General features: G+C 39.5%; 1 protein-coding gene across 1 annotated transcript in view; it reads left to right on the forward strand.

The window, feature by feature from the left end:
- The window catches only part of DNAH8 (dynein axonemal heavy chain 8), a 357024-nt gene that overhangs the window by 202838 nt on the left and 130542 nt on the right, over nt 1-23644 (forward strand). The window contains exons 58-62 of the mRNA XM_038553950.1: nt 9381-9490; nt 14387-14550; nt 16108-16300; nt 18590-18712; nt 20164-20294. Coding sequence (XP_038409878.1) covers nt 9381-9490; nt 14387-14550; nt 16108-16300; nt 18590-18712; nt 20164-20294 — 721 coding nt within the window. The remainder of the gene's footprint in view (nt 1-9380; nt 9491-14386; nt 14551-16107; nt 16301-18589; nt 18713-20163; nt 20295-23644) is intronic.

The raw sequence follows: 23644 nt of genomic DNA on the forward strand, positions 1-23644 counted from the left end.
TTCCTATATAGAGTATCATGTCATCTGCAAATACTGAAAGTTTGACTTATTTGCCAGTTTGGATGCCTTTATTTGTTTTCATTGATTGCTGAGGCTAAGGCTTCCAGTATTATGTTAAATTGTAATGGTGGGCAGCCCGGGTGGCTCAGCGGTTTAGTGCCGCCTTCAGCCTAGGGCCTGATCCTGGAGACCTGGGATCGAGTCCCACGTCAGGCTCCCTGCATGGAGCCTGCTTCTCCCTCTGCCTGTGTCTCTGCCTCTGTGTGTGTGTGTCTCTCATGAATAAATAAATAAAATCTAAAAGTAATAAATAAATAAATGAATGAATGAATGAATGAATAAATAAATAAATAAATAAATAAATAAATAAATAGTAATGGTCAGAGGGGACATCCTGGTCTTGTTCCTGACCATAGAGAGAAACCTCTCAGTTTTTCCCCATTGAGGATGATACTAGCTGTGGGTCTTTCATATATGGCCTTTATGATGTTGAAGTATGTTCTATCTATATCTACTTTGTGTAGGGTTTTTATCAAGAATGGATGCTGTGGGGCACCTGGGTGGCTCAGTCAATTAAGTATCTGCCTTCAGCTCAGGCCACAATCCCAGAGTTCTGGGATTGTGCCCCATATTGAGCTCCCTCTCAGCAGGGAGCCAGCTTCTCTCTCTTCCTCTGCCTCTACCCACCCTCCAGCTTTTGCTCTGTCTCTCAAGTACACAAAATCTTTTTAAAAAGAATGTATGCTCTACTTTGTCAATATTTTTTCTGTATCTATTGAGAGGATCATTTGATTCTTAGTCTTTCTTTTATTAATGTGGTATATCATGTTGATTGATTTGTGTATATTGAACCACCCCTGAAGTCCAGGAATAAATCCCACTTGATTGTGGTGAATAATTCTTTTAATGTACTGTTGGATTCAATTTGCTAGTACCTTGTTGAGAGTTTTTACAACTATTTTCATCAGGAATATTCTCCTTTTTAGTGAGGTATTTGTCTGGTTTTGGAATCAAGGTAAAGCTGGTCTTGTAGAATGAGTTTGGAAGTTTTCCTTCCATTTCTATTTTTTGGAAGAGTTTGAGAAGAATAGCTATTAATTCTTCTTTAAATATCTGATAGAGGGGGATCCCTGGGTGCTCAGCGGTTTGGCGCCTGCCTTCAGCTCAAAGCGTGATCCTGGGGTCCCAGGATCTAGTCCTATGTCAGGCTCCCTGCACGGAGCCTGCTTCTCCCTCTGCCTGTGTCTCTGCCTTTGTCTCTGTCTCTCTCTGTCTCTCATGAATAAATACATTAAAAAAATCTTAAAAAAATAAATATCTGATAGAATTCCACTGGGAAACCATTTGGCCTTGGACTTCTTTTTTTGTTTGGAGATTTTTGATTACTGATTGAATTTCTTTGCTGGTTATGGGTCTGTTCAAATTTTCTATTTATTCCTGTTGCAGTTTTGGTAGTTTGCATGTTTCTAGTAATTTATCCACTTCTTCCTAATTGCCCAGTTTCTTGGCATATAATTTTTCATAATATTCTTTTATAATTGTTTGTATTTTTGTGGTGTTACTTGTGATCTCTCCTCTTTCATTCATGATTTTATTTATTTGGTTCCTTACTCTTTTTTATTTGATAAGTCCAGCTATGGGGTTATCAATTTTATTAATTCTTTCAAAGAACCAGCTCTTAGTTTCATTGATCCATGCTACTGTTTTTTTATATCATACGTTTCGGCTCTAATCTTTATTATTTTCCTTCCTTTAAAGCTTTCCTTCCAAATAAAGCTTTAGGCTTTATTTGCTGTTCCTTTTCTAGCTCCTTTAGGTGTAAGGTTAGGTTGTGAATTTGAGACTTTTCTTGCTTCTTGAGGTAGGTCTGTTGCAATATCCTTCCCTCTTAGGACCACTTTTGCTGTATCCCAAAGGTTTTGGATTGTTGTGTTTTCATTTTTATTTGCCTCCATGTATTTTTTAAATTTCTTCTTTAATTTTGTGGTTGACTCATTCATTCTTTAGTAGCATGTTTTCTAGCCTCCATGTGTTTGTGGTCTTTTCAAATGTTTTCTTATGGTTGACTTCAAGTTTCATGGTGTTGTGGTCTGAAAATATGCATGGTATGATCTCCATGTTTTTGCACTTATTGAGGGCTGGTTTATGACCCAGTATGTGACCTATTCCGGAGAATATTCCATGTATACTCAAAAAGAATGTGTTCTGGTACTTTAGGATGAAATGCTCTGAATATCTGTTATCTCCATCTGGTCCAGTGTGTCATTCGAAGCCATTATTTCCTTGTTGATTTTCTGCTTAGATTATCTGTCCATTGCTGTTAAGAGGGATGTTAAAGCCCCATATTATTATTGTATTATTATCAATGAGTTTCTTTATGTTTGTTAATGATTTATATATTTGGGTGCTCCCAAGTTGGGGCATAAATGTTTAAAATTGTTAGATCTTCTTGATGGATAGACCCCTTAATGGGGTATTATGCCTAGTGAAGCAAGTCAATCGGAGAATAACAAACATTATATGGTCTCGTTCATTTGGGGAATTTAAAAAATATTATATTATATTATATTATATTATATTATATTATATTACATTATTATACCTAGGGTATAATGCCCTTCATCATCATCATCTCTTGTTACAGTCTTTGATTTAAAGTCTAGTTTGTCTGATATAAGTATGACTAGACTACTCTGGCCTTCTTTTGATGTCCATTAGCATGATAGATGGTTCTCTGTCCCATCACTTTCAATCTGCAGATGTCTTTAATCTAAAATGAGTCTTTTGAAAAAATAAAAAAATAAAAAAATAAAATGAGTCTTTTGTAGGCAGCATATAGATGGGTCTTGTGGGGTTTTTTTTTAAATCCATTCTGATACCCTATGTCTTTTGATTGAAATATTTAGTCCATTTACACTCAGAGTGATTATTGATAGATATGAACTTAGTGCCATTGTGTTTCCTGTAAAGATGGTATATCTGATCATGTTCTCTGTTCCTTTCAAGTCTTTGTTGCTTTTGGTCTTTTTTTCCCCACTCAAAGAGTTCCCCTTAATATTTCTTGCAGGACTGGTTTAGTGGTCACAAACTCCTTTCATTTTTGTTTTCCAGGAAATTCTTTATTTCTTCTATTCGGAATGACAAACTTGTTGGATAAAGTATTCTTGGCTGTGTATTTCCCATTCAGCATGTTAAATATATCATGCTACTTTCTTCTGGCCTGCCAGCTTTCGGTAGACAGATCTGTTGTGAACCTTATCTGTCTTCTTTTCTAGGTTAAGGACATTTTCTTTCTCTTGCTGCTTTCAGGATTCTTTCCTTGTCTGTGTATTTTGTGAATTTGACTATGAAATGACTTGTTGATGGCCGGCTTTTGTTCAGTTTGATGGGAGTTCCCCCTGCTTCTTGGATTTTGATATCTGTTTCCTTCCCCAGATTAGGGAATTTTTCAGCTGTAATTTGTCAAGTAAACCTTCTGCCCTCTTTTCTGTCTCCTCTTCTTCTGGGACTCATATGATATGAATGTTATTATGCTTTTTTTATTGGAGTTCAATTTGCCAACATATAACATATCACCCAGTGCTCATCCCATCAAGTGCCCCCTCAGTGCCAATCACCCAGTCACCCCAACCCCCTGCCCACCTCCCCTTCCACTACCCCTTGTTCGTTTCCCAGAGTTAGGAGTCTCTCATGTTTTATCACCCTCTCTGATATTTCCCACTTATTTTCTCTCCTTTCCCCTTTATTCTCTTTCACTATTTTTTATATTCCCCAAATGAATGAGACCATATAATGTTTGTCCTTCTCCGATTGACTTGCTTCACTAGGCATAATACCCTCCAGTTCCATCTATGTCAAAGAAAACATTGGGTATTTGTCATTTTTAATGGCTGAGTAATATTCCATTGTATACATATACCACATCTTCTTTATCCATTCATCTTTCGATGGACATCAAGGCTCCTTCCATAGTTTGGCTATTGTGGACATTGCTGCTATAAACATTGGGGTGCAGGTGTCCCAGCATTTCACTGCATTTGTATCTTTGGAGTAAATCCCCAGCAGTGCAATTGCTGGGTCATAGGGCTTGGACTTTCTTCAGAGAGTTGGAACAAATCATCTGAAGATTTGTGTGGAATCAGAAAAGACCCCGAATAGCCAAGGGAATATTAAAAACAAGCAAACAAACAAACAAACAAAAAACCATAGCTGGGGGCATCACAATGCCAGATTTTAGATTGTATTACAAAGCTGTGATCATCAAGACAATGTGGTACTGGCAAAAAAACAGACACATAGATCAATGGAACAGAATAGAGAATCCAGAAATGGCCCCTCAACTCTATGGTCAACTAATATTTGACAAAGCAGGAAAGACTATCCACTGGAAAAATGACAGTCTCTTCAATAAATGGTGCTGGGAAAATTGGACAGCCAAGTGCAGAAGAATGAAACTAAACCACTCTCTTACACCATACACAAAGATAAACTCAAAATGGATGAAGGATCTAAATGTGAGACAAGAATCCATCAAAATCCTAGAGGAGAACACGGACAACACCCTTTTTGAACTTGGCCACAGCAACTTCTTGCAAGATACATCTATGAAGGTAAGGGAAACAAAAGCAAAAATGAACTATTGGGACTTTACCAAGATAAAAAGCTTCTGCACAGCAAAAGAAACAGTCAACAAAACTAAAAGACAACTTACAAAATGGGAGAAGATATTTGCAAATGACATATCAGATAAAGGGCTAGTATCCAAGATCTATAAAGAACTTATTAAACTCAACAGCAAAGAAACAAACAATCCAATCATGAAATGGTCAAAAGACATGAAGAGAAATCTCACAGAGGAAGACATAGACACGGCCAACAAGCACATGAGAAAATGCTCCACATCACTTGCCATCAGGGAAATACAAATCAAAACCACGATGAGATACCACCTCACCCCAGTGAGAATGGTGAAAATTAACAAGACAGGAAATAACAAATGTTGGAGAGGATGTGGAGAAAGGGGAACCTCTTGCACTGTTGGTGGGAATGTGAACTAGTACAGCTACTCTGGAAAACTGTGTGGAGGTTCCTCAAAGAGTGAATGTTATTATGCTTTAAGGAGTCTCTGAGTTCCCTAAGTCTGTATTTGTGATCCAATACCTTTATTTCCCTCTTCTTTTTGGCTTCATTATTTTCCATAAGTTTGTCTTCTGTATCACTGATTCACTCCTCTGTTTTGTCCATCCTCATTGCCATTGCTTCTTGTTGATTTTGCATCTCGCTTATAGCATATTTTATTTTGGCCTGACTAGTTTTTACTTCTTGTATCTCTGTAGTAAGAGATTCTCTAGTGTCTTCTACACTTTTCTAAAGACCAGCTAGTATCCTTATAACTGTTGTTTTAAATTCTTGTTTAGGCATCTTATTTATATCTGTATTGATTAAGTCACTGACAGTTACTTCTTCCCTTTCTTTCTTTTGGAGTGAATTCCTCTCTCTTATCATTTTGTTTAGGTTGCTGTTTTTTTGTGTGTGTGATTGTTAGGAAACAACACAATTTTACAATTTATACAATTTTGTTTATATTCCTGTTCCTGAGTAATGGCTATATTAAGAAGAAACCCCAAAGAGAAAGAAAGGAAGAAAAGAAAAAGGGCCAGGTGCTCAGGAGGTGTTTCAGAATGTGCACTCTACTGTTGTGTTTTGGCTGCTCCTTCCCCCAGGTCAGCCCTCTGCAGAGTTTCTCCTTGCCTGCAGTGGGGGTGTTTGGACCTTGTCCACTATGTGGCCAGTTTTAACTAGGTGTGTTTTGGTCTGCTTTTTAAAAGAAACTAGATCCAAAAAAACCCAAAACAAATCAAAACCCAAAGAAGCTAGAACTGAAGCTTTGCAGCACCCTATGGTCAGTAGACAGTGAAAGGGGTTTGTCCTGGTCTTCTAGGGGAAGGGCCTGCTTGCACTGATTTTCAGGTGGACTTGCCTTAATGGAGATGCCATCTGCAGGGTACAGGAGGGCAGGGCTTGGTATAGGCATCTTTGGCCTCTACGGGGAGGTGCTGTGTTGCTCATTGAAGTTGGTACCGGGGAGGGTACAGGGAATAGCATTGGCTCACTCTCTCATTCTGGAGTGGGGAGTACATACCCACCACTCTTCAAGAAGCCCTCAGAGAAGAGAAAACAATCACTCCTCTTGTGTCCCCAGCTTCCATCAGATCTCTGTCTTTACTCTGTGTCCCAGCTGTCTACCAGCCAGGCAGCATAGTACTCCTGTGTTTTATCTCAGATGTCCGACTGGTTTTCAAAATTCCAAATTTTAGCGACCTGTATGGCACAGACCTATGCTGATATTCTGGGGGAGGGTCTTGCCATGCTATAGTCAGTGCTGGTTTGTCCCAGAAAAGCAGTCATCTGACCATACACTGGTTCAAAGTGTTAAGTGCATCAAAAAGCTGGCACCAAGGCTTGCTGCCCTCAGCAGGTGTCTCTGTTCCTATGCTAGTGAACAGGGGAGCATGTTGGCTCCCACCAGCTCTTTTGTCCCCAGAGGCCGTGCCATGACTCTCCTAATGCACTCTCAAGAAGGGGAACTGTTTCTTTCCATCGCACTCAGAGGATCCCCAGACCATACTGCACATTCCCGGGCTACTGCCCTCCTTCCCCACCAGACCACTGCTAAGCCTGCCAAACATGGCCTCTCAATGGCACAGATGTCCAGGACGTCAGACTTGGAGCTCCATCAGTTATAAAGACTTGTGGTAGTCAGTCCTTCTCCTTTTCCTAGTCACTGATTTTGGGGAAGAGTTTTTCCTGTGCAACACTCTGCCTACTGCTTCACTCTTTCTCTCTCTTCCTCTCTTTCTCTTCTCTTTGTGATGAGGGCTCCCTTCCTTTTGCAGCACCCTGGAGTCCTTTTCCCCAAAATCACCTCCCTAGAGCTCCTACCTTCTATGATGTGGCTACTTTTCTACATCTAGATGTGCAGTTTGTTCTCTTAGTCTTCAGATCAACTTCTTGCATGTTCAGGATGATTTGATAATCATCTAGCTGTGTTTGAGGGATGAAGCAAGTTTAGGGTCCCTCTATTCCTCCACTATCTTAACTCCTCTTCTAGGAAAGAACTTTTTAAATGAGACTCAGAAAGCATAGACCATAAGGAAGGAGATGACAGGTTTGACCAGATTAAAATTAAGAACTTTTGTTTGTCTAAAAACCAACTTTGAAGAGTGAAAAGACAAGCCCCAAAGTGGGAGAAAAAAAGTTCAACACATATAATAAAACAAAAAAGTTAGTAATCTGAATACTTCAAGAAATCCTATGAATCAATCAGAGAAAAAGCAAACATCCTAATATAAAAATGGACACAAAATCAAGCACTTTAAGAGGGAAGTAAATGCCAATAAATAAATATAAAGATGATAGGCATACTAATATTCAGGAAAATGCAAGTTTAAAACACCGAGGAGATACCATTTTATACCCACTGGATTTGCAAAAATGAAAAATCAGGCATTGGTGAGAATGTGCAGGAACTGAGACACTCACCACCTGCTGGTGGGAGTATAAATTGTCATGAGTGCTGTGGGTAATAAGTGGACAGTATTGCTGGTAAAGCAGAACGTGAGAACACCCACAGCAACTCCACTCCCAGACATATGTCAGTTTATCATTTGTTTCCTTTATTATTTGCATATTCTGAGTTGCATGTAAGAAATCCTTTCCCACCCAGAGATCATGTAGAGACTGGCCTCTATTTTCTTCCAGACATTATAGTTTTGCCTTCCATACCTAAACCCTTAATCCGTCTTTGCTTGATTTTGTGCATGTGTGCCAGAAGACATTCAAGGATGTTTACAGAACAATGTCCTTGGTAGCAAAAACCTTGAAATAATCCAAATATTTATCGACTGTAAAATTGGATCAGTAAATTGCAGCGTAGGCACACAGCATAATGATATGCAGCAGTGAATATGAACAAACACAGCTACAGGCCTCAGTGTGGATGAAGCCCAGAAATATGTTGAGTCAAAGAAGCAAGTCACAAAGGAATATGTGATATGATCCCATTACATTAAATTTCAAAAATTGAAGTTAAAGAAAACGCTAAGTGGCAAAGCTATAAAGAAAAGCAAGTCTCGGATTCTTACCAGGTCAGCGCAGTGGTTGCACTTAGAGGAAGGAAGGGGTTGTGGGCAGCGGTGGATGAACAGGGGCTTCTGCTCTACTGGGGCAAGGTTGTTTCTCAATCTCGTGGGCTGTATGTAAGTCTGTGTGTTTAGTTGTTAAACTATTTTATACGCTTCAATATGATTCATACTGAAAACTAAAGACAGAGAGAAATGAGAATCTGAGGCTCAGAGAAGTGAAATGGCTGTCCAGTCAAGGCCATTCAGTTAGTACGTAGCAGAGATGTGGTGCTAATCCTGTTTTCTGATTCCGATGCCATGCTTGTCCCATGGGAAGTCAGGGATCTAGAATTATTGGATTTCAGGAAGCAAAGGGCCTTGCAGGCATTTAGCACAACCAACCCTGCCTTCATAGGACAATTTGATGTTCCCTCAGGGCTACTCTTCTTCGGTCCATGTAAATGAACCCCAGTTTCTTTAGCTGCTCCGCCCTTTCATAAACCTGCTCTGCAGCTCTGAGCAGATATTCCTATTTGTATTCCTCTGAAAATACCATGCTTAGAATTGAAGGTATTATTCAACATGCAGTGAAGTAGAGTAAATCTGTTTTTGCAGTCTAAAACCAAAAACATTTTGAGAATTTGAGAACAGTCTATAAATCTCCAACCAAGTCCTTCCTGAGGGTGATTGTATCAGATTGTCACTGTGCTGGGTGTTTCCTAGGGACCATTTTGTCACCAACCCAGGTCAGGGTCACAAAATGTGGGTCCTGATTCCAATTCTATCAACAATCAATCCGTGTGACCTTGAACAGTTTGCTTTCTTGGTCTTGGTCTGGTCTCCTTATCTGTGATAGGAGCAAGTAGTCTCTAAATTCTTTTCCAGCTTTTATATGCTTCAGGGGGAGTGCTGTTTTACAGGCTCCAGAGGCAGGCTTCCTGGGTTCAAATCTTAGATTCACCCAAATACAAGCTATGTGACCTTGGGCAAGTTAGGATGGAAATAATGATAGTATCTATCTGAGATCCTTTTCCATGGGATGTGGGGAAGATTAAGTGAATACATACAAAATGCTTATCACTGCACACTAAGCTTTGCTGGCCCCACTCCTGACTTCTAGTCTTAGCTGATTCCTTGAGAGAAATTCTTGACATCACCTAGCTAAGTCAGTCTTATAATGATTTATTCACTGGGATAAACATGTACCTTGTAATCTTTTAAGTAAGCATGTGCCTTCAATCATGTTTTATTTTGCAGGACTTATTGGCTGTGGGTACTTCGATCCTTGCAGAAAGTTCAAACTTGAAATATGTGAGATGATTACAAATTTAGTTTCAGCAGGCAGAGTGCTGTGGCAGTGGACTAAGGTACAGAAGCGTTGTTGTCTGTAATAACAAAAAATCCACTATTATTTGGTCCTTTCTCATCTCATGGCTCATGAACATATCATCACATCATGGAGTGGCGGAGGTTTTTTTTGGAAAAGACAAATTAGGTGGTCAGATAGATTTATGACACCTTTTCCTTCCAAGGAGCAAATACTCCAACTGGATGATGCTTTCCATATGTATGAGATATTACTATAAACCATACATGACATCCAAGATAAAGTAGAATTTTGCTAATATAAAAATACCATTTTTTCACTTGTTACTCTGATTTGTATGTCAAACACTCACATGTTTACTGACTGACTGAATACATGAATTTCCAGGTGTTCTTAACTACCTGAGACTTAAAGTCTAACTTGTGTGAGTCTCTGAGATGGAGAATCAGCAAATGGATGGAAGTGTACTTAACAAAATAGAATATATATAATAAGTATAATATATATAATATATAATAAATATAATATTATATATATATATTTAAGACTTCTTTACCTTAGAGTGGGGGAAGGAGCAGAGAGGGAGGGAGAGAGAGTCTTAAGCAGACTCTGTGCTGCTCAGCACAGAGTCTGATGTGGGGATCAATCTCAAGATCCTGAGGTCATGACCTGAGCCATATGCTTCACCAACTGTGGCACCCAGGTGCCCCTAGACTAGATTTTAATATACAGGTCAGTGCTCTAAATAAAGTTCAGCAACCCTGTAGCTGTCAGCAGATTGCTTAAAGCAGACTCATGAAAAAACAACTGAGCATGTCTGTGACATCTCAGGCTTATACTTAAAACAAGGCTGAAACATTTGCCAAAATATTCATTAGGCCAGTTATACACATCTGGGAGGCAGCTTATGTCCTGGGAAAACCTGGAGGGTGCCAAATTCTCAGATTACTAGGTGAACTGGGGCAGTTCTACATAAGAAAATTATTAGAAGAGGAACTGGGTGTTTCTTATGAAATGCTTGGTCCACAGAGTGCCCTGTGGTGGCCAGTTCCTTGCGTAGGACCGGTCCCTTGCCAGCACAGGGTCTTTGCACATGCTGTTCTGCTTCTCTTAAAGAAATACCAAAATGAATGGCAAGGGCTGAGTGTCTGAGATAACTTTCTGTGGTAAGAGCCATCTGTTTTCCCAGTGGGACTATTATTCAATTTAATGTGATTATATACATATCTTTTTGAAAAGCTTTGGCCTTCTGGGTGTCTTTCCATCAAAGCTTCTTTTGTTTCTTTTTGTTTGTTTTTTAAGATTTTATTTATTTAAGCATGAGAGGCACACACAGAGAGAGGCAGAGACACAGGCAGAGGGAGAAGCAAGGTCTCCTGCAGGGAGCCTGATGTGGGAGTCGATCCCGGGAAGCCAGGATCACAACCTGAGTCAAAGGCAGATGCTCAACCACTGAGCCACCCAGGTGCCTCTAAAGCTTCTTTTGTTACACGAACATTTACTGGTTCCATTTCTCATATTTCTTTACCTCTTTAACCTGTTTTACACAAGCTTTCACTCCATTGCTATCATCAGGGTCACTAAAGACTTCAGTCTTGCCAAATCCAAAGGTTGATTTCTTCCTCTTACTTGACTCTTTAGTGGCATTTGGCATAAATTATCCCTCTCGACACTTTCTTCACTTGGCTTTCAAGGGACCTCATGCTCTTGGTTTTCTCCCTACCTGACAAGCTACCTTTTTAAAAGTCCCCTCACTTCTTCCCTTCCGCTAGATACTGGAGTGCACCCAATCTTGACGTTAGGATCTCTCCCCTATCTGCATTCTTTACCCAGATGGTTTCTCCAGCTTGAAGACTTTAAACACCATCTCTGTGCTGATGACTTCAAAATCAGTGCTTCCTTTCCAGGCCTCTCTGCTTGACTCCATACTGATTTCTAACTGCTTAGTAGACATCACCATTCAGATGTCCAACAACCACCTCAAAGTTAATGTGTCCAAAACAGAACTCTTAATTTTTCCTTCAATATGACCTTCCCTCAGCCTTTGGCATCTTAGTTAATAGCAACACCACTGATCTTTCTCCTCAGACTAAAAAACTATTGCCATCCTTGATTGGACTTGCTCATGCTTCTACTTCCAACCCATCAGCAAGTCTCAGTGATTGTGCTTCACTGAGACCGAATATATCCCAAAGCTGAGCAGTGCTTGTCATCTCAGAGTGACCACCCTGACAGATGTTTCTATCACCTGCCCTCTGGACCATGCAATGACTTGCATTCTTCTTGCCCTTCTAGAGCCTGTTCTTTACACAGTCCTAAAACGCTTTTTTAAAAAGTCAATCAGAGATCCTTACTCCTTCTTTTTTTTTTTAACATTATATATATATTTTTTTTTAAAAGATTTTATTTATTTATTCATGATAGACACACACAGAGAAAGGCAGAGACACAGGCAGAGAGAGAGAAGCAGGCTCCATGCAGGGACCCCGATGTGGGACTCGATCCCAGGACTCCAGGATCACGCCCTGAGTCAAAGGCAGGCCCTGAACCGCTGAGCCACCCAGGGATCCCCCTTACTCCTTCTTAAAACCACCAGTAGACTCCCAGGTACACTTACAGTGAAACCCAACACATTGCTCTCACCTGTGAAACTCACCCTGAGCTGGCGCCTGCTTGCCTCTCACCCCACCTTCTGCTCCAGCTGCCCTGCCCTCTTACTGTTCCTTGAACACCCCATGTTTTTTGTGCATCTGGACCATTGTATTCTCATCCTTCTGACCTTAAGAGGGTCTTTCTCAGATCATTTTCTCTAAAGTAACTGCTCATGGCCCTATCACAGGGATTATTTGTCTCCTGACCCTACTTTATTTTTTTCCAACCATCACTTTTATCATTATTATTTGTCAATTTGTTTCTTTACCAATATATTTGCTTCTTATTTATTTATTGTCAGGGTCCCCCACTAGAATGGAAGCTCCATGATGACAGCAGATTGAACTGTTAGTTACCATGGTATCTTTTTTTTTTTTAAAGATTTTATTTATTTATTCATGAGACACACAGAGAGAGAGAGAGCGAGAGAGAGAGAGCGAGGCACAGGCAGAGGGAGAAGCAGGCTCCATTCCATGCAGGGAGCCTGACATGGGACTCGATCCCAGGTCTCCAGGACCACACCCTGGGCCGAAGGCCGTGCTAAACCACTGAGTCACCCAGGCTGCACCATGGTATCTTCTTAAGGACAGCAGGAAGTGTTCAAAAATAGCCACTGAATAATGAATTAATCTTCCTCCCCTCCCTACCTCCAAATAAGCAGCATTTTTGTATCTTCAAACCTCCCATCCTCACAAAGCATTTTTAACCCTTGTATACCACTTTATCTTTATATTGCTTTACACAGCTTTGTTTTTTTAAGATTTATTTATTCATATGAGAGAGAGAGAGAGAGAGAGAGAGAGAGAGAAGGCGTGTGGGGGGAGGGGCAGAGGGAAAGAACCATCAAGAAGACTCCTGGTTGAGCATAGGGCTCCACATGGGGCTAATCCTGTGACGCTGAGATCATGACCTAAGCTGATGCTCAACTGACTGAGCCACTCAGGCGCCCCTACTTTAAACAGCTTTAAAGCAGAAGCCCAGGTGAGAAAAGAAAGGAGTTGACAATTAAAAGGAAAGAAGCAGGTTAATGTGAGAGAAGAAGGGGAAAAAAGGAATTTATTTGATTCTCTTCAATGATTGCTTCAATGGCTGTCATCCCAGCAGCAGTCCTTTATAACAAAGAAGTAAAGCAATATTCACGCCCTTTATGTCTGCATATTTATAATATAATTTTACATTTTGGTGAGTAGAATGAGCATTTTAGCTGGAAATGGAACTAAGCAGAGGGAAATAGAAGAATAATTGATAAAATAACACTTGTCTTCCCCAGCTACCTGCTGTTTTTAACTTACACTGTGAATTAGCCTGTAAAGATTATACTGTAAGCTCAATGGGGTACTTTTTCAATGTAGAAAGGGCATATTCCATGAACAGGTCCTAAAGAAAGCATTTGCTTTCTTGAATTAATCATGTGGAGAGTTTACTTTGAATCTCCAGAATTATTGTTTTCATGTCCAAAATGATGCTAATGGTATCAATTAATTGCAATATTTCCACGTGGCCAGCCCTGTTTCCCATACGGAGTACACCTCAGGTTTATCCCTTAATCTGTATCTCTCCATACAAGACTGTGTTATTGCTATAGCTTTGCCTGTTGGTAGAAATAATAAGTAAGTCAGTGTTCAAGCAAATGAAACCCAGGAAAGCCACCTAGTCATAATAGCTGCATGTCAGACTTGCCTGTCAACTTATCATAGATATACAGATATGTGAAAGCATGCTGCGTTTGGATCTCCACAGTGAAATGTAGATTATGATAGACAAATATATTGGTGGAAATCCAAATATACTAAAGACCTTATAGCAATCTATGGAAATAGTCATTATTGACTGTGGAAGTGAACTTTCATTGTTCTTAACTGCATGGCAACCAGCTCACGCTGTTTTTTGTTATGATGTATTTCCACGTACATGGTAATATGGTTAACAATGATTAGGAATGATCACTCCCACAACTCACATAGGCTTTAAGAATTTAGGGGAAAGTGACTTGTTCAAAGCCAACTAATAGTGGTAGACCAGGCATCGGGATTGGCATCCAGAGTGTTATTCTTGAATGGATCCCATTCAAGAACTTATGGTCTTTGAAATTTTATGTTGGTTTATTTATGATGTGTTTTTCTCCTCGGTGCTACAACAAAAACATAAGCTTGATTTTGGTTTATTCACTCAGCCTATTTCATCTAAAACAAAATGTATAAAATAAAGTAGTTCTAAAAGCATTTCTGCTTTTAGTTTTATCTGCAAAGTACATTGAGAGTGATACATTTCTGTCCCTTTCTAGGTGAAGATGCTTCCAACTCCTTCTAAATTTCATTACATTTTCAATCTTCGAGATCTTTCCAGAATTTGGCAAGGAATGTTAACCATAAAAGCCGAGGAGTGTGATTCGATATCTGTTCTCCTATCGCTTTTCAAACATGAATGCAACAGAGTAATTGCAGACAGGTGTATATTATGGCACTTGAGTTGAAATGTACTATATAAGAAGTTAACACTGTGAGACTAATTCCTGCATTAGCTACTCAAATAATGAGAGTATTGTCTTCATTTGCTCTGGGGCTTGGGAAGCATTTGATGCCATTTCCTGCTTGCTGGTCCTCTTAAAAAAAAATGCTCTGCCAGTTTACTTGAGTATCATTTCCACAGGACATCTTGTTAAATCACCAAATCATCAGAGACTTGATAACATCCAGGGGCAAATTTTAGTTATGTATATTTTCTAAAAAGTTTGAGCCCTGTGTAGGTTTTGCTTAGTGAAATCTGGGACATAGGCTCAGTCATTGTTCTGAGCCTCAGTGTCGTCCTGTATAAAATATGGATGGTAATGCTAATCTTACAAAGCTGTCAGGGCTTACCATAGCATCACACACATATGTGGCATTCCTCAAATGTTGGTCTGCCTCCTTCTGCTCTTCCCCTTCTGCTACTGTAGGTCTTAAAAGTACCTTTGTGTACAGTCTGTTCACAAAACCAGAAGGAGGATGCTCACCCACTACGGAATGTCAGTCTGCATTCCTATTGCAAGTTTTCGGGAACTTTGACCCTACCTAAGTGACCTATCTATATTGTTAAAGAAAAAAAAGTATTTGTGAGACTTATTAAAACAGCAAGGCATACAGACTTTATTCAGGACTATTGCAATGGGCATATGGGCTGCTGCAATGGGGTTTTGTAGTAGGGGAGAGAAACTGAGCTCAACTGCAAATATGACAAGGAAAGAGTGGGAATTTATAGGGAAGGCCCAGTTTAGGGAGGTCAGTGGATAGAAAAGTATTGAGAGGAAATATCAAGGGTAAGGGAGGGATTCTAGCTAAACTGACCTAATAGGATTCTTGCTGAAAACAGACTAGGGTGAGCAGATATTACCTGGGAGGTGATGGGGAGAGAGGAATTTGGTCAGGTATTGGAGGGTGATCAGATATGGGGAGTGGGAGATTCTGGAACTAAACCGATTTAACAGGATTCTTGGTATAACTGGGTGATGCAGAGAAGGACATGGAAATCCAAAAGTCAAGGCCTGACTGGGAAGAGGATTCAGAGGAGCCTAAGATTGATCAAGGAGAGACTTCTTGCCAGTATTTCTTGAAATTTATTTTAAAGAAAATAAAGAAATTTTTTATTTTTTTAGATTATTTATTTATATGAGAGAGAGAGAGAGAGAGAGCACGAGCAGGGTGAGGGGCAGAGGGAAAAGCAGACTCCCTGCTGAGTAGGGAGCACCAATGTAGGATTTGATCCAGGGTTTAATCTCGGGACACTGGGATCATGATCTGAGCCCAAGCAGATACTTAACCAACTGAGCCACCTAGGGTGCCCCTTTTGGCCAACATTTTCTGTAAGTAATAATCAATGACTCTCTTGAATGGAATTATGTCCTCCTTGTCGGGTCTGAGGGGACCAAGGTGCATGGTGGGGCCTTAGGAGGTAGAGGGAGGTTGAACATGTTTAATTAGGAAAGATGCCTTCATATTTTGCATATTTACTCCTGTATTTGCCTTTTAGGTTTATAACTCCTGAAGATGAGCAGTGGTTTAATATCCATCTTGTTCGAGCATTGGAAGAAAATATTAGTCCAGATGTGGCATCGTACATTCTTCCTGAACCATATTTTGTAGATTTTCTCCGTGAGATGCCTGAACCAACCGGTGATGAACCTGAAGACACCGTGTTTGAAGTGCCCAAAATTTATGAATTGGTATCTATTTTCACCTTTGAAAAACATTTTTCGATCACTCATCTAACTATATATTTCTCCCCACCCCAGAGTCCCACCATGTTGCAACTTCTACGTTACATGCTGATTCATGTCATCATACACAAAGTAAAATATTTCAGTAAAATCTAGCAGCATTCCCATTAAAGTCAAGTATAAGACAAGGATGCCTTCTATCAGCACTATTATTTAATATTGTTTTGAAAGTTCTAGGCAATGAAACAAATGACCAAAACAAAAATAGATAGGAAGAAACAAAAATATTGTTTGCAAATGATATTGCTACCTCTTTGTAAAATATAGAAGAACTTAAAATCTGTTTTAACTACTGACAGTTCAGTAAGATGACCAAGTATGAGATAAATAAAAAACTCAATAACTATCCTCTATACCAGAGGCTGGCAAGTTACAGTTAATGGGCCAGATCCAGGCCTCTGCCTGTTTTTTTGTTATATTTGTGAGCTAAGTAGGGTTTTTACATTTTTTAATGGGTGGAAAAAGAATCAAAAGAATAATATTGTGTGACGTGTGAAAATTATATGGAATTCAAATTCAGCATTCATACGCAAACTTGTATTGGAACACAGCCATGCAGATTTGTTTACTTAGCGCCCAGGACCACTTTTGCACTCAAGGGTAGAGTTAAATAGTTGCAACAAACCATATGGGCCACGAAACCTAATTACTTGCCTTTACAGGAAAAAGTTTGCCAATGCTTGCCAACAATCATGAGATAGAAAATTTAACATGAAGGTACTTCATTCAACAGCAACAAATATGTAAAACATCTAAGGATAAACATGATAAAACTTACTTGATTGAATGGCAACACATCATTCTCTCTAAATTCATGTATAGGGGGCAGCCCCGGTAGCGCAGCTGTTTGGGGCAACCCGGGGTGTGATCCTGGAGACCGGGGATTGAGTCCCACATCGGGCTCCCTGCATGGAGCCTGCTCCTCCCTCTGCCTGTGTCTCTGCCTCTCTCTCTCTCTGTCTCTATGAATAGATAAATAAAATCTTTAAAAATAAATAAATAAATTCATGTATAAGTTTCATGAATTTTGAAATAGGACTCTGGTTTTTTTTTCTCTTAGAGAGCATGAGCGTGCATATTCAGGTGATGGGGGAGGAGGAGAAGGAGAGGGAGAGAGAGAATCTTAAGTAGGCTTCATGCCTGGTGCAGACCCCAAGGCAGGGCTCAATCTCGACCCTGAGATCATGACCTGAGCCAAAATCCACTTGAGCCCAAATCTGGAGTCTGATGTTTAACCAACTGAACCACCCAGGCACCCTTCCTAAAGGATTTGTTTTCTTAAGATTTGTTTATTTGAGAGAGAGAGAGAGAGAGAGAGAGAGAGAGAGAGAGAGAAAGTGAGACAGGGGGAGGAGCAAAGGAAAAGGAAGAGAGAATCCCAGGCAGACCCTACACTATGCACCAAGCCAACTCAGGGCTCAATCTCATGACTGTGAGATCACCATCTAAGCTGAAACCAAGAGTTGACACCCAACCAGACACCACAGAAAGGATTTTTTAGGCAGAGTCACAAACAAAGTAATTCTGAAGTGCATGTAGATCAAAGAATTAAAAGGGGGAAAAATTGCAAAACAGATCTATGAATATTTACTTCAAAACCATTTGGAAAAAATCCATTTGACTACATCAATGATGTAAAACTCTGTGTATTTTTTAAAATCCATAAACAATATTAAAGCAAATACAAACAGAGAAATGTTTGTTATATTCCAGTCATAATTCCTGTGGGTAGGAGTTGGTACTAGGGATTTTGAAGGGAAAGGTCAAAAAATGATTTCATACTGGCAATCAGCTCATACAGCTATAGGTCACAGGCCTCTGAAAATGGAAATAACTGAAAGTCAACTAATATGTGACAAATGTTTGTAAATCCATTAGATTTTTAAAAATTTATTTAAAACAATTTTTTAAGACCTTATTTATTTGGGAGAGAGAGCATGTGTGGGTGGGGGGAGGGGCAGAGTGAGAGGGAAAGGAGAAAGGGAGGGAAAAGAATCTTAGGCAGACTCCATGTTGAGTGTGGAGCCTGACCATGAGGTTCAGTCTCATGACCCTAAGATCATGACCTGAGCTGAAACCAAGAATCCCTCACTTAACCGACTGAGCCACCCAGGTACCCCTCCATTAGGTTATTTTTTTTTAATTAGAGTTACTTTTGAGAGCCTTTACAATGGCTACTTTCACAGATTTTTGGCTCTTAAATATTATTTTTCTCTCTCTCTCTCTTCACTACAGGTACCATCCTTTGATTTTCTGTCTGAAAAACTCCAGTTCTATCAGAGACAATTCAACGAAATCATTAGAGGCACATCTCTTGATCTAGTGTTTTTCAAAGATGCAATGACTCATCTTATTAAGGTTCTAACTATTGACTATTTGCTGATATAAATAGATCATGTAAAGACTGAGTAAATTTCACAGATAGATGTTTTAAGAGAAGAAATATATAGTGTCAGGTAGTGTATAGAAGAATGTCCATAGATTGGGTCAGTTCACTGTCTTAGAAAAAAAAGATGCTTAATCAGAAACCCCTTAGCTGATTCCACCTACATATGATGGCAAATATTTTTCAAGATCAAATTCATGGGTTTTGTGTTCAGAGCTTTTGACATGTTGAGTCAGGGGTTTTCCTTTCTAGAAAGTAAGCTTGAGAAACCTGTGAAGGAATAGTTCCTGCTCAACTTTTATTTTGTTATAATGGGAATCCTGTTCCCTTCTCCATGAAAGAAAAGTTGATGCTTGTAAGCACATCTGTTTCATGATTGCCTTACAGATTACAGGCAAACTGATGGGGAAGGAGTAGGACAGGTGCACAGGACTGGTGTACAAACAGAAACCAATTAGAGGCAACACCCAAAGGACCATGGCTTCATCCAAGTCTGAAAGGCTACAGAAAGGAGCTGTTTGTTTGTATAATTTGTAGATTGAAAGGGAGTTGCTACAGGAAGTCAGAACACAGTGTAAGGAGGTCTGATGAAGAGCGGCTTGCTCTTCCCCCAGAGTTGGTGAATTTCCAGATGTCCTAGGGCTGTTTCACTTTCATACACTCAACAAGCAACTATTGAGTACTCACTGTGGTGAGGTCTTGGGGGTCTGGGACTCTGTAAAACTTGCATTTAAAAAAAAAAAGCTTTTTAGTGGTGATAGTTTAGTGATCCATCTAGACTGTCCTAATCAGTGGCACTAATGTAAAAGGCAGTTTTTTAGCAATGTCTTCAACTGGCCTGCATAAAATTTGAACCACAATTCTAGCTTTATCTTTATTGAGGAAGTCACACATAGAATAGCAGCACACTAAAGTCTAAGTCTTTCTCTACAAATGCCTTCCTGTCCCCCTTGTAAGTAGAATTTGGTACTTAAAAGTTTTTTCATTGGCAGAGGTACAGCCAAGGTAGTAGTATTCATTTGTAGAGCAAGGTGTCTCTATAGGTCAGTGTGTTAGACTGAATAATAAGCAGACAATTCTGAACTTCCTTCTGCAGATTGGGAAGAGCAGCTCCATCATGCATTGAGTCTGAAAATAATAAAATTACACACACACACACACACACACACACACACAGAAAATGGCTTTGAAATAGGAGATAGGAAAGCCAATTTATACTTTCTTTCATGATGGGTACAGAAAGAATTGGAGTTAAATAAATCAATAGAGACATTAATTTTAAAAGCTCTGACATATCCCATTAAAGGAAAAAAGTCTAATGTGTTCCACAAGCATATGTTCAAAATTTGGACTCATGTAGTGTAAGAAAATGTAAACAGTTGAAAGTTGAATTCTATTTTTAAATACATCCTATTCCAAACAGGTTTCACGAATAATTCGAACATCATGTGGAAATGCATTGCTGGTGGGTGTTGGCGGTTCAGGAAAGCAAAGTCTTTCGAGATTGGCCTCTTTTATAGCTGGGTATCAAATATTCCAGATTACATTAACCAGGTGAGATGAAATAAAACATAGCACTGCATTCTTCTATAATTAATTTCTCAGAAGTAAAATGTTCACTCAAAAAATATGACAACTTGATTTAATTTTTTTTAATTTTTGGTGTGTTTTTAAAATTTACTTTTTATTTAGGTGTAATTCATTTAAGGAAATGTACACGAATCATGAGTGTCACAAAATAAAAAAAACAGATGAGAAAATAAAATAATAACACCCTGGAAGTACCTCTCAGGTCCTGTCCCAGTCATTACCCTCTTAAGGCTAACCATATTCTGACTTCTAAACCCATGTAATTTTACCTATTCTTGAACTTTCTATCAATCAAATGCTATGGAATCTACTCTTTTATGTCCAGCTTCTGTTGCTTGTATTATGTTTGTGAGGTTCATCCATGATGCTACATGTACCCATAGTTTGTTCCCTTTTATTGTTGTATAGACTCCCACTGTATCACATATTATCACAATTTGTTTACCTGTTGTACTGTTGATAAGCATTTGTGGGGGTTTTTTGGCAAGTAGAGCTGTAACAAATATTCTTGCACATGACTGCGGATACTTCCAGAGATAGAATTGCTGGGTATGGAGTATACATATATTCAGCTTTAGTCCATCTGAGGAGCTGTTTTCCACAGTGGTTCTACCAATTTACACATCCACCAGCAGCTCCTGAGAGTTTCAGTTGTTCTATCCTGGCGCACCTTTTGCACCATATGCGTCTTTTTTACTTCAGCAACTCTGGTGGTTGTGTAGTGGTATGTCTCTTGTAGCTTCAGTTGGCATTTCCTGTGACTAGTAATGTTGAGCATATTTTCACTTCTTATTGGCCATTTGGACAGTCTCTCTTGTGAAATATCTGTGTATGTCCTTTGCTTGTTTTTTTTTTTTTTTTTTTTTTTTTTTTTTATGATGAGGGTGTGATTCTTTCTCATTGATTTTTAGGAGTTCTTTATATGTTTTGAATATAATTCCATTGTCAGTGTGTATTACACTTATCTTCCCCAAGTCATTGGTTTACCTTTTCACTCCCAGTGGATCTTACTTTTTAAAAAATATTTTCTTTATTTATTTGAGAGAGAGAGAGAGAAAGAGAGAGAAAGAGAGAGCATGAGCAGTGTTGGGAGGGGCAGAAGGACAGGGAGAAGCAGACTCCCGCTGAGCAGAGAGCCTGACATGGGGCTCGATCCGAGATCATGACCCGAGCTGAAGGCAGGAGCTTAACCAACTGAGACATCCAGGCACCCCTTAACTTTAATGAAACTTAAGCTATTGATTTTTTTCTCTTTATTTTAGTGCTCTTTGTATTCTGTTTAAAAAATGCTCATTTACCTTTGTTTACCTATGAAGATATTCTCCTGTGATTTCCTTCACATTTGCAAATAAAATGTACTCTTTTTAGAACTATAACCCACCTAGAATTTATTTTCTTATAAAGTCTAAGGGAAGAGTTAAGATTATATTTTTCAATATAGCTATCCAGCCACTCCAACTCCATTATTGAAAAGGTCATGTTTTTCCCGACACATTACAATGTCATTTCTTTCCCATCAGTCAACTGATCATGTCTGTGACTACAGTCTGCTCCACTGATTTATCTATCTTTGTACTATTACCAGCTGTTTTAATTACTGTAGTTTTAATATGTCTTGGAAAACTTTTCTTCTTCAGGATTGTCTTGAATATTTGGCCTTTTGTATTTCCTGATAAATTTTAGGTCCCTTTTTATTTTTTTTATTTTTTATTTTTTTTTATTTTTTAATTTTTTTTTTAATTTTTATTTATTTATGATAGTCACAGAGAGAGGCAGAGACATAGGCAGAGGGAGAAGCAGGCTCCATGCACAGGGAGCCCGATGTGGGATTCGATCCCGGGTCTCCAGGATCGCGCCCTGGGCCAAAGGCAGGCGCCAAACCGCTGCACCACCCAGGGATCCCTTAGGTCCCTTTTTAAATTAACAATTTATACACACCACTCTGCTACCAAATAGATTAAAAAAATTTATCAAGGTACAAATTATAAGAGCAATTAAGAAACATAAAACATCAAATGTCTAGAGATTATGTAAATTAAATTAAGTCAGTTGTCAACATTTAAAAATTGGGAGATTTCACGTAAAAGATGGATTTCTGACTCCCCTTGAAACAGTTGGAAGATCTAGCAACACTGTGCCTACATTCCCCGGTGGCTGGATCTGAGAATAGCTGCCTCCTTCTATGGGGCATACAGTCTTCTAGTTTGTATTTTGTATAATTGTATTTTCTTGTCTGTATTCTTTTTTAAAAAAGATTTTATTTATTTATTCATGAGAGACAGAGAAAGAGAGAGAGAGAGAGAGGGAGAGGCAGAGACATAGGCAGAGGGAGAAGCAAGCTCCATGCAGGGAGCCCAATGTGGGACTCGATCCCGGGACTCCAGGATCATGCCCCGGGCTGAAGGCAGGCACTAAACCACTGAGCCACTCAGGGATCCTCTTGGTGTTTGTATTCTTGATGCTCCGGCACTGGGTCTTGCTGACTGCCCACCCCACCACCCCCAGGGCAAGGCAGTTCTTAGAGACAGCTAATGGCTGCTCCAGTAGGATACCTTTCATAGGTAAGCCAACCAGTCTAGAGCTCATACTCTGAACCATTACCATCTGTCTGGCTTTATACACCAGGAAGCAAGATTGCTATGCCCTAATCACTCCAGAGCCAAGGACTAGTAATGGGGGACAGTATCTATGCCCCAGAGCCCACTGAAATTATTCAAACAAGCCAATCCTAAATCTGTTTATCCTACCTGGCTTTACCTTCCTCACAGAAACCAGAAAAGGTTGTGGCCCATGGTTCCCCTCCTTCCACCTCCTGACTGATCCTGATGCTTCCCCATGCAGCCCTTTATGGTGTGGCATATTCCTTCCTGTTCCTTGGGATCCATGACTACAAGCTTCTTCCTTCATGGCAGTCCTTTGTATATCTGTTGTCTCTTACCATAAAGAGACAAAAAATCCTGGAAGCATTTTAAAACAGCAGGGAAAGTGGGAGTAGAGAGGAGTCCATGGGGACAATTTAGAGTAGGACTTTTTATAGTCCCTAGTATATTGATAGGACTTAGCAACAGATCGAATATGCAGTAAAGAAGAGGTAAGAAGAAAGTCTAGAATGATATACCTAGTTTCTCTAGGAGTACTTATCACACTCTAGTACCAAAACGCTTGTTCACTCCTCTGTCTCCTTCACTAGACTGTGAGCTCCCTGGTGATGGACCACTGTAACCTTTGTCTCATCTACCATTACTATCAAGTGGGTACTTTTAACCAACGCCATAAAAATATGTTGAACAAATGACCACTTTTAAGGGGGTAAA

Source organism: Canis lupus, chromosome 12 (assembly GCF_011100685.1).
Source record: "Canis lupus familiaris isolate Mischka breed German Shepherd chromosome 12, alternate assembly UU_Cfam_GSD_1.0, whole genome shotgun sequence".
Lineage (NCBI taxonomy): Eukaryota > Metazoa > Chordata > Mammalia > Carnivora > Canidae > Canis > Canis lupus.